This window comes from Dasypus novemcinctus, chromosome Y (genome assembly GCF_030445035.2).
Source record: "Dasypus novemcinctus isolate mDasNov1 chromosome Y, mDasNov1.1.hap2, whole genome shotgun sequence".
Lineage (NCBI taxonomy): Eukaryota > Metazoa > Chordata > Mammalia > Cingulata > Dasypodidae > Dasypus > Dasypus novemcinctus.
Window position 1 is genome coordinate 2,407,107 of NC_092216.1, and position 11,494 is coordinate 2,418,600.

The window sequence follows — 11,494 nt, forward strand, 5'->3', positions numbered from 1 at the left end:
AATTTACAGGCGAGGGCAGGGAGACAGGACTGAAGCACTTTAAAAAAAAAAGTCCCAGTTTCCAAACCGTTCACCTTGTCACCATTTCCCAGGGAAAGGAAATCCAGGGAAGGAAAAGGCAGGACTTGCCCTTGTTGGAGAAGTTACACCGGCCGAGGGCGTCATTTATTTAGATCTTACGACACAAAACAGCCCCCAACGTGCATCTTCTGCTGGATCGTTTCCAAGAACCAGATCGACTTCTGTAGAAAGCCTAAAAAAGTTTTCTTGAAACCAGCAGCCTTTCCCGGCTGGTGACGTTACACAAATAAAGAGCTCTTGAGACGGAAAGACATCAGACAAATGAGGGAGGAGCTAATTTATTTCTCGGGTTGCCCGGACGAGAACCCAATTCTGAAGCGATCGACAAGCAGCAGCACGAGCAATGGGCAGAAGTGGCTACCGGGGCTAAAATGAAAATGAAAAAGATGAGCAGCTTCTGGGAAAAGATACATTGTCACGATGCTTTCCAAAAGGAAACGATGTGCAGAAAGCTGAAAGGGCCGGGGCTACAAAATCAAGCCCAGGGGAGTGGAAACGTGTGCTGCCCGTCCTGGAGCAGGAAACCGACACCTGCCAAGCCACCGCGCTGTGCCCCCTCCCGCCGCCCTTTCACTGAGAACAAGGGCACAGCATCTGCCATCAGCCTGGGAATTCCAGCCTGGAGACAGAGCCCCAGGGAGGGGGGGTCTCCTTAAAAAAAAAGAAAGCGCTGGCCCCGTGGCTTTTTTTGTAGTTAATTTTCGAGAAGCGTCCAGCCCCCGGTTGGGGTTGAACCTGCGCCCTGCTCAAAGCCAACTGAAGTCACCGGCTGTTCTGGGGCGGTAACTCCGATTAAAAGTGCGGGTCAGGGGAGAAGGATGAGACCGTCCTTTCCAAACGACTCGCCTATGTTTTGGGGACGTTTCATGTTTCCCTGAAGAGGTGCCCCCTCCCAAATGGATCCTGGGGGGGAGGGTAGGCTTTTTTTAAATTAATTTTGCCCCCTCCCCTTTCCCTCCAGCGGGTACTGAGTTTAAAAGACCAGTCAAGAGTCCTTTCCCATAATAGACAGCAAATTGCACCTCTATCTGTGGGAATTTAGAGGCAGGAACGCAAAGGAGAGGTGAAGAGAGAAATAGGAAAAAGAGAAAAGACCCTCGGGGCAGAGAAGGGACATTTTTCTGTCCCAAAACCGAGAGGTGGCTTAGAAAGACCCACTGAATTTCAGCAAGAGGATGAGACAGAAGATGTAACCCATGCACACCTCATTTTTTTTTTTGCTTCAGATATGTACATACAAGGGCAAGCATCGTAGGCTTACTTTCCTTTCATTTTTCACCGTGTCTCTGAATTCTCAAGGGCATCTTTTATTATTTTTTTGCTGAATGTTTCCCGAATTGCCCAGGCAAGGACCCCTCTTGGGCTAAAACGTAAACACATATTCCTGTATCTGTGGATCCCTCAGGTTGAGCTCCCCGCCGGCCCCTGGGCTCGGGTCTTTCTCGAGCGAACGACTCAGGTGGGACGTGAGCTCCCCCCACCCCGGCTCTGCTTCTAACCGGGGGGCTTCGCCAGGACACGCATCTAGACGTCTTCCTCTGACTCAAAAATAAGGAGAGAGGACGCCCCGGCCCCGGCAGACAGCCGCACCCTCTCCGCCGCTCTCTCCCCTTTTCATCCTTCTTCCGCCGGTTCCGCGAGAAGCGAGCGACCGAGGGGCGCGCAGAAGGAGAATGGACAGCGGCCCCCTCCGTGCGCGTCCCCTACACGAACCCGCCGTCCCTGATCCCGAAGAGGCCGCCCCCGAGGGCCACGGCGTCACCCAGCGGGAAGCCCTGCTCCTGGTCGGCGCCCCACTCGCCCTCGTCCTCGTCCTGGGGCTCCCCGTCGGCCCCGCTCCTCGAGTTCTCGTACAGGAAGACCTGCTCGTCCACGTGGGCGGGCGCCAGCCGGTTCCTCTTGGCGCTCACCACGTTGGCCGAGGAGCCGAAGAGCCGCTCCGGGAAGACGCGCGTGGGGGCCACGCACCAGTACTTCTGCAGCACCTTGGGGAGCAGCGGGAAGAGGGCCTGGCGGTCCGACCACCACTTGAGGGGGTCCTCGTTGAGGCCCAGGACCTTCTGCGACTTGAAGTTGCTGAGCTCCTCCACCACCTGCGCGTGCCACTCCTCTTGGTCCTCCGCGCCGCCCGACTGGCAGAAGATCTGCGCCAGCATGCTGTTGATGACGCACGTGGGGGGCGGCGTGGGCGCCAGGGCGGGCTTCTTGGCCGGCGGCTCCTCGGGCGGCGGGAAGAGCTTGTCCTCGGGGGCCTGGAAGGCTCCGTCCTTGGTCTTGTCCAGCAGGCTCTTGGCCTCTTCCACCACGCGGTTCTCCACTTGCTGCCGCTCGAAGGCAGACAGGAACGGCAGCTTCTTGTAGCGCGGGTCCAGAAAGGTGACGACGTTGAGGAACATGTCGATCTCGGGCGACTCCTGGTACGTGCCGGAGAGCTCCTTGGAGATGACCTCCTTGGCCATGCTGATCTCCTTGGGGTCCGTGTCCTTGGCGTTGAGCGTGCTGTTGAGGAGCATGTGCAGCAGGGGCTTGACCATGCTGATGGTGGGGTACCTGGAGGCGGAGAGCATCTCGGCCACCTGCTTGAAGGGCTGCAGGAGGTCCACCAGCCCCTCCACAGTGGCCCACTCGCCCGCCTCCAGCATCAGGTGGTGGTTGTTGCTGTCCTCCACCAGCACGGCGGCGATGACAAACTGCTGGTCCTTGAGGCGCTGCAGCATGGCGAGTGAGCTGCCCCACCCGGCCACGCGGTCACTCACCAGCATGCAGTGGCCGGCGCCCTGCTGCTTCTGCTTCTCGTAGAGCATGTACATGGCCACGGCTGACTGCTGGAAGTAGTCCACCAGTCGGCGGCACCGGACGAGGAGCGCGTTCAGCTGCGGCAGCTGGAATGCCCGCCGGATGCCCGCGTCGAACGTCCGCCCCAGGCATGGCATGTGCACCGGGACGTCCAGCAGCGAGCACGCCTTGACCACGTCCTTGGCGTGGTCAGTGGTGGCCCCGAAGACCTTGGCGCCGATGCCCCACTCGATGAACGCCTCGTAGAGGACGCGGGTGATGGCCTCCGCCGCGTTCTCCTCGGGCACCTCGAAGGTCTTGAGGCACCGCGAGCCGACCGAGAGGCAGCCGGCGGGTCCGGCGCCAAGGAAGTGGACGGTCAGCGTCACGTACGCGCGGTTCTGGTTATCGCTCCTCCAGGAGTCGGTGGAGATGCCGCACCAGGCGACGTCGGCGAGCTCCTTGAGGACCAGCTCGCGGACGGCGCCGTACTTCTCGGGGATGGCCTTGCTGCAGAAGAACTTGCGGCTGGGCAGCTCGTACCTGGGGTCTGCGGTCCTCAGCAGCGTCCTGAAGGTGGGCTCGTCCACGATGGACGCGGGGTACAGGCCCTCGCAGATGAGGCCGAGCACGGCGGCAGTCAGCTCCTGCTGCCTCTTGCCCTCGAAGCCGTGGCCGGGCTTGGGAGCCAGCGTGTCCTGTGCGGCCGCCTGCTGGGCCGACTCGGGCTTGAGCTTGGAGAAGGCGGTGGCGAAAGCCTCGCGCATCTGCTCCGTGTTGCTCTTGACGAACTCGCAGAACTCCTCAGGGTGGTTCTTCTCGAGGTGGTAGGAGAGGTTGGACGTGTTGCCCGAATAGGCGATCTGGGCCATGCAGATGCGGCAGTAGATCTTCTTCCACTGCAGGATGCATCCCTCTGCGTTGGTGTCGAAACCAAAGTACTTCCACACCTTGCTCTTGGCGCGGGGGTGGGCCACGAGCTTGAGGTCGGCGGCGGAGCCTTCCGGGGCCTTGCTGTCCATCGCGCTGCCGCCGGGGGCCTCCTGCCCGCTCGGCCTTCGCTCATGGGTGACGACCTGCTAGAAAGCAGCGAGACAAAACAGAGCGTCAGAGTGGGGACCCTGGGCACGGAGGCGCCACAAGTCAGCGAGCCCTGGGACGCAGCCGTGTGACAAAGCAGCCCCGACGTCTGGCTCCGCTTTGAGGCAACTGGCGGAGGGGCCCGGTGCCCTAATTGGAATCTGTCCTGCCTTTTCAAAGCAGAGGGGGGGCGTCTTGCAAAGGAAGGCGTTAGGTGGCTCTTTCTTTCTGGTTATTGCAAAGCAGCAGATGGCAGAGGGATGGAAAAGGATGGTTATTTTTATAAGTACAGAAATTCTGACGGATGCTCCTTACAACTCTTAGGGCTCCACGGTCCGCCACGCACAACCAGGGAGGGGAGGTGAGTCGGCAATCCTCGCATTGCAGGAGCCCACGAGCAGGCATGCACGCACAATCACCTCCACGCCTCGGCCATGCCCGCTCTCTATAGCGCGCCAAAGTCACATCTGTGCGCCGGGCACCTCCCGCAGTCTTACGTTTTGGCAAGAAAGCGTTAGCACATTTTCAGACTTTACATTCAAAACAGCCACCGCTCCATGAGCGCAGGATGGGCTGTGACTCTATCTCCATCACAACGAATTTCTCAATGCCACAAGATCGCTTACTGGACCACAGAGGATCCCACCTGCACACGGAAACTCGTATTTGCTCTGCGCCGGCATAGAGGTTATTCGGCGCTCCAGGAGAGAGGAGATGTTGAGGACCAAGAAGCCAGCTGTGGCACAACTGGATGTCCCTTGGGGTCCCCAGTTCAGGGCCCCTGGGGGAGCTAAGGGCAGCTGGGCTCCCTTCATCAGCGTTCTTTACCGTGAACTAAAACGTTTTTGAAGACCAAACTAAAAACGAAGGAAAAGAAAGGATGTACACACTGAGGAAGCAATGAAAGAAAGCGCCTTGCCACTGTACATACAGGGCAACACCTATTACAATGACGAAAGACAAAACGTCAAAACCAAAGCTTTATAATAGTGATTTTTTAATACAATTTATTTTCACTTGATTTTCGTATTCCTAAATGAGTGTGCATTCTATTTCTAACCTTTAAACTCATCGCTCTATTTCAATTTCCTATTAATTGAATTGGACAACATAGAAGGCTTCATCGTTGAAATTTTGGACCACAAGGATGGCAGGGGACGCCCACAAGCTTTGATCCATTCTCTGGCACACAGGTGGCTAAACCTCGGGGTTTCCTCAGAGCTGGGGAGGCGTCCAGAGGAAGAAGGATGAAAACAGGAAAGGGACTGGAGTGTTTGCCTCAACCCCCTCCGCACAGGGGATGAGGGTCCCCGCACACCTCCCACAACCCTATGGGCAGCTATAGCCCACCAACAGGGAGGTTTTTAGGGGGCGCCCCACGGTGCCCCACCAGAAGGGAATTTAAGGGGCTCGGCGGTGCCGCGGGCAGAGGGTGGGCTGGAGGACCCACGTCTGCAAAGCAATTCTAGACTCGTCTTCTGTACTGAATTGACGAGCTGAGCCACGGACCCTCAGGATGCCAGGGGGAAAACCGAGAGGATCCTATATAACCAAGGCTTCCTGGAGAGGGAAAACGCCAAAGCCGCAGGTGCAAAGAAAGCAATCCAGGAGCGCCCTCTGCGCAATGCACCTGCTTTTCAGGTGCTGGCACGTCCCTGCTGCCTTGAGGACTCACCACAATTCAACCGGCAAGCAGCAGGACCCTGCTCTCGGCCGTCCGATGACGCTTTCCTTATGTCGTGTTTTGGGCTGGAAGGGTGGCAGGCATCCGGAGCGCAGCTCTCCATCCCTGACGCAGGAACTTCTTCCCGGAGGCGGGAACTCCCAGGAAGGCACCCGCTCCCCCTGCGTAAATGCCCAAGATGGAGAATCCAGAGGACGTGGACTCGCAGAGGGGGAGGATTCCCCAAGGAGAGCTGGATGTGCTAAGGGGGTTCCCCACACCAGGTTGAACGACAGGTGGACAAGGATGCCGGACGCGCTAAGAGGATGTTGGATGCGTCCATTGGAATGGCAGCTGGACAAGCACGTTGGACACACTAGGAGGGTTTCACACACCAAGTTGAACGGCGGCTGGACAAGGATGGTGGACGCGCTAAGAGGGTTTCACAGAATCCACTGGAATGGCAGTTGGACAAGGATGTTGGACACCCTAGGAGGGTTTCACACACCAAGTTGAACAGCGGCTGGACAAGGGTGCTAGGCACACTAGGACAGTTTTACATACTATAGCAGTTTGATATTATTGGTGAATTCCAAAAAGAAAAATCGGATTATGTTGGCAAACTGACCTTTTCCTCTAGGCAAATTAGATTATATTGGATTCATGGGTTTACTTGATGAAGTAATTATGTAAACCTCTTGTGCTAGTAGGGTGTTGATTCCCTGCCCCTGGGTGGGTGGGGACTCACAGATAAAAGACATGGCCAAGGACACAGTTGAGGGGTTTCTGATGATTGAGTTTTGATGGTGGAGTTTGATGCTGAAGCCTTAAGCTGGAGCCCTGGGAAGTAAGCACACAGAGGAAAAAGAAGCAAGCCCCAGGAAGGAGGAACCCTGAGCCCAGGAAGAAGCAAGCCCTGGAAAGAGAGGAATCCTGAACCCAGAGAGAAGCAAGACCCTGGAAGGGAGGAACCCAGGAAGCCTGAACCCTCACAGACGTCGGCCGCCATCTTGCTCCAACACGTGGAAATAGACTTTGGTGAAGGAAGTAACTCATGCTTTATGGCCTGGGATCTGTAAGCTCCTACCCCAAATAAATACCCTTTATAAAAACCAACCAATTCCTGGTTTTTTGCATCAGCACCTCTTTCTCTGGCTAATACACCAACTTGAACGGCAGGTGGTCAAGGACGATAAGCATTCACCTGTGCAGATTGCTTCACTTGGGGTCAAGAATAAAGAAGTTTTCTTCCAAGAAACTTTGTACCCCTCGTGGCCCGAGCACACCTTGAGACTGGTCCCTGAGAGCCCCCCAGTTCCAACTTCATACTCGTGAGGGGGGCTGGGTTCTCTTCACACGCGCCCACCCGCACAACAACGCCATACTCAGAACTCAGATGCAGAGGGGAGAGCAGAGCCGTCGTTCCCGAAGGCAGGGGAAAAAAAAAAAAAAAGAGCCGTCAACACGCAAAGCAGGGCCCGCTCTTCTCAACGTTTGATTTCTAGTTAAAAGGACAGGTTATTTGTCATAACGTGCATTGGGGTTGTTATTGCCACATTTAAACGAATCGTTGGCTCCATTCTAAATGTCTCCATTTTATCATCTACGGCGTCAGAGAGGTGCGGCTCTCAACCACATAAACGAAAGTGCCGTGGGGTCCGCGCTTTCAGAGACCCCAAAGAGACCCTGAAAGGAACGAGCTGGAAAGCCACATCGTCACCTCGCCAGGCTCCTCCGTCACGGGCCGGTGAGCACAGAGGTACAAAACCAGCAAGAACGAGCCGTGCATTTAACACTTCCTCTTTTGAAAACCCTTAGAGAAGGCCCAGAACTCAGCCTGCCAACTCACCAGGGGGCTGGGAGAAAGCACACAAAGTTTAGTGAGTCGGCACTTACAGGGAGCACATCAATAAACACTTTCAGACTACACTGAGAGCCGTGAAAATAGCAAATTCATCACTAATAATTAGATGTTAATGTGAGTACACACGTAAATTTTATCAGCATAAGCATAAACCTACAATTAAATATCAAACTGCAGAGAAAAAAAAACAAAAACAAAAGTACAGTGGCCCAAGCTTTAAAAACTCAGCTACCCTCCCCCTTTGAAAACAAAGAGCCCTAACAGAGTTCTTTAAGAGGCTCTGCTCTTTGCCGGCAAAATTCCCTCGTCCGGTACAGCATCAAGGCCGTTTTCCACACCAGAAAGCCTGCTCCTATTCAGATTTCAAGGAAAAATCTGCGCAGTGGCTCAACTGCTCACTTAAACACATCTTTCCTTTCCCCTCCTCTTCTAAACGTAGGGACCCATCAGAGAAATTTCTTTCCCAACAGGCAATCCCTTTTTGAAGGGCAAGCAGAGACGTGCTTTACACAGGGCGATCATTTCCTTCGGTTTTAGGCCAAGGATTGAGTTGCCGATGTCCCTTTTGCATACTAAACACGCTAATTAGAGGATGCATTTTTAAAACTCTGACAGAGACCACAATCTCATTGCGTGTGGCGGGTCCTTGGGATACAGAGGCAGCCAAGGATCTACTCGCTTACAAGAATTCCTAACCCACGGTCTCTATGAAGGCATTTCCGCTGACCGTCGTTCATTTCCAATTATCCTGTTTTGAAAGAAGTAATTTTAAGAAAACAGCAATTAAAAGTACTTTGCTTTAGCACTTCCTTTTCATGCCATGTAATTCAAATTAGGCAACATGCACACTCTATTTATTTCCCTTTTTAAAATTTCTAGGATCATACTTAATCTTGCAGTTCTAAGTAAATATACCAAGCACAAACCACGTGAACCGGGGAACGTGGCCCCTTTGTTAGTTTGTCTCAGTGACCTTTGCCCTGGGAAGAGGACAGAGTTGAAAGCCATGTGGTCAGTGGTTTAGTGCTGCCGTTTAGAAACCACTCAGAAAAAGGCAGAGGAAAGAGTGGCCCTTGCAGAGAAGTCACTAATATTCCATCATTATTTTTTTTAATCCTAAAAACAAAAAAGATAAAATTAAAAATTTAATTTTTTTAAAAAAATTTTTAATAAAATGTCCAACCTGCCAAGGAGTCGTTTTACTCCGGAGGAGCGCAAACTCGGAATACCGGTCTTTCTACAAAGTGATCCAATTCTGACATATTAATACGATTTGCTCGAGGACAGACCGGCTGCCACCGCAACTTGACCCAACAACCCCTTCGCTACAACCAACAAGTGGACAGTACGCAGCACGGATTTTTGGTGTGTAACAGGCATGTTCTCAAGACACGCAGTTTGCTTCTGTGGCTGCAGCCACACTGCCAAGTTTAAATCCGATTCTCGGTGTAAATATGCCTTTGGCGTGAGCACAGACATTCATTAGCAGGACCTGGGAGGAAAATTGCTTAGATAAACTCAATCTCCAGGTGCATCACCAGTTCATGGAGCCTCCAAAGAGTTATTCAACTCACAAAAGATTATTGATTTGAAAGGGTAAACGTTTGCCCCCATCCCCTACATCCCAGTGCTCAAAGTACCAATCTGTGCAAAACAGGTCCTTTTTAATCTTTAGAAGGAGCCAGGTACTAATTTTTTCTTACCAGTTCTATTCAGTTCTGATAGCAGTCAATCTGTTTCAAACACTCAAGTATACTCTACAAGGAAAGTGAAAGCTTAATTCACACAAAATTAAGGGATTAGTTTCCCTAGGTAGAGGTTGGGGGGAGAGGGAATCTAAACTATTTTCACAATAATTTTAAAATACAATTTTTCTGCGCTCACTGCCGCGCTCTCTGGAGGATCCAGGGGATTTTTTTTTCCGAGGTCCCCTGCCTAAGCGGGACCCCACAACGCTGAAACCAGGAGCAGGCCCAGGATTCCGCTGTTTGGCCAGAATATCTGACATCAAAGCGCTTTGCAACACTCTGGAAACAAGGCCACACTTCCCTCCAAACGTTGTTTTTGGACAACAGCTTTCCCATTTTTTAAACGTTTGTTTTTCTGAATATCTACTAGGTGGGTTATTATTCCTTCTACATTTTCTCGTGCAGAAAGGCTGACAAGTTTACTGGGTTTAATTTCTCACCACGTCAAAAAAAAAAAAAAAAAAAAGGACAAATGCACCTCGGAAGCCCTGGATGCGAGAATAAACCAAGAAGTAGCCTGAGATCCGCTGTCTCGGAGAATGTTTTCAAAAGCCAGAGAAACAAAGTTGCTCTGGAGCGGAAGTGCCCTCCCCCTAAGACCTCCGGGGCTCCCTGGGGCCCAAGAGGCGACGCCCGGGACCCCTCCCGGGGCGCTCCGCGCGCCCCATCCGGGCAGGGCCGGTCCTTACCGATCCCGGGCTGGGGGCGAGGGTCCCGCGGACGCCCCCCCCGCCCCCCGCCAGGCCGAGGGGCCCGCGCGGCCGAGCGCTCACGGCTCAACCCCGGGGGTCCCGGGGAGGGGGTGGGGGCGGCCTGCTCCGGACGAGACCCCGGCCCACCGCGGTCAAGGGGGGCGGCGGGGCGGCGCTCGGAGCGCGCGCGCGCGGGGAGGGCCGGGGGCGGCCCAGGAGGAGGAGCCGCGCGCCCCTTGCCCCCCGGCGCCCCCCGCCCCTCCTTCCCGGGAGCCGCCAAGGTCACCCGGGGGCGGCGCCGCGCGCCTCCCCCCGCCCGGCCCCCTCTCCCCGCGCGCCCCCAGGCCGCCGCCCTCCCGGCTGCGCCCGCGCCCCGCGCCCCGCGCCCCGGCCCGCTGACCTGGCTCGGGGGGGCCCCCCGCGGGCAGCGCCGCAGCAGCTGCGCCAGGACCACCGCGGCGCCCGCCACGTAGACCCGCAGGGCGGCCCGCGCCGCGGACAAAGGCGACATGGCGGCCCCGCGCCTCCGCCCGCGCCGGCCTCTGCGCCCCAGCCCGGCGGAAACGCGCAGCGACGCGGGCCGCCCCCGCCCCCCGCGCCGGGGCCGGGCCCCCCCACCCCCCCCGGCGCCTGGCCGGCACCCCCCCAGCGCCTGGGTCAGCCCCCCCCCGCACATACTAGGTCCAACCCCCCCCCCCGCCAGTGCCTGGGCCAAACCTCCCTCCCTCCCCCGCACACACCAGGTCCAAACCCCCCCTCTCCCCGGCGCCTGGCCGGCACCCCCAGCGCCTGGGTCAGCCCCCCCCCGCACATACTAGGTCCAACCCCCCCCCCCCCCCCGCCAGTGCCTGGGCCAAACCTCCCTCCCTCCCCGCACACACCAGGTCCAAACCCCCCCCCTCCCCGGCGCCTGGGTCAGACCCCCCCCCCCCCGCACACACTAGGTCAACCCACCCACCCCCCACCCCGCGCCAGGCCGGCACCCCCACCCCGCACACACCAGGCCCAACCCCCCCCCCAACCAGGGCCAAAGCCCCAGCACCAGTGCTAAAGCCCCGGCACCTGGGCCAACTCCCCCGCCCCCCCCCCCCCCATGCCGGGGTCAACACCCCCGGCACACATAGGTCCAAACGGCCCCCTTCCCCCCCGCCTCGCCCCTGCGCCTGGCGGCACGCCCCCACCGTCTGGGTCAATGCCCCCCCCACCCCACCCCCGCGCACACTAGGTCCAAACCCCCCCCTGGCGCCTGGCCAGCACCGCCCACCCCCCCCCACCGTGCCTGAGCCAAACCTCCCTCCCCGCACAGACCAGGTCCAAAACTCCTCCTCCCGCCAGTACCCCCCACACCGCACCGCGCCGCGCACAGACCAGGTCCAAATCCGGCCCCCCCCCCCCCCCCCCGCGCCTGGGCCAAACCTCCCAGCCCCAGTGTCAAAGCCCCCAGCACCTGGGCCAACCCCCCAGTACCTAGGCCAAAGCCCTCCCCCGCGCCAGGGCCGCGCCCCAAGCGCAGGGGTCAATGAACCCCCCAGCACCTGGGCCAAACCCCTCCCCCAAGCAGGACCAACCCCCCCTCCCCGCGCTTGGGCCA

At 56.9% G+C, this 11,494-nt stretch overlaps 1 protein-coding gene across 4 annotated transcripts; it reads right to left on the reverse strand.

The window, feature by feature from the left end:
- Positions 1-343: 343 nt before the first annotated feature.
- On the reverse strand, positions 344-10,472 carry LOC139436116 (E3 SUMO-protein ligase ZBED1-like). 4 transcript variants are annotated; one of them, XM_071213448.1, is made up of 2 exons: positions 10,304-10,472; positions 344-3,935 (listed from the first exon to the last, which is right to left on the reverse strand). In XM_071213448.1, the coding sequence occupies exons 1-2, from the start codon at positions 10,412-10,414 to the stop codon at positions 1,785-1,787; spliced, it is 2,262 nt and encodes a 753-aa protein (XP_071069549.1). In that variant the 5' UTR covers positions 10,415-10,472; the 3' UTR covers positions 344-1,784. The 4 variants fall into 4 exon arrangements, with proteins under 4 accessions (XP_071069549.1, XP_071069550.1, XP_071069551.1 ...); XM_071213449.1 differs by having other exon boundaries at positions 344-3,932; positions 10,304-10,469; XM_071213450.1 differs by lacking the exon at positions 10,304-10,472 and adding an exon at positions 5,612-9,677.
- Positions 10,473-11,494: the final 1,022 nt, after the last annotated feature.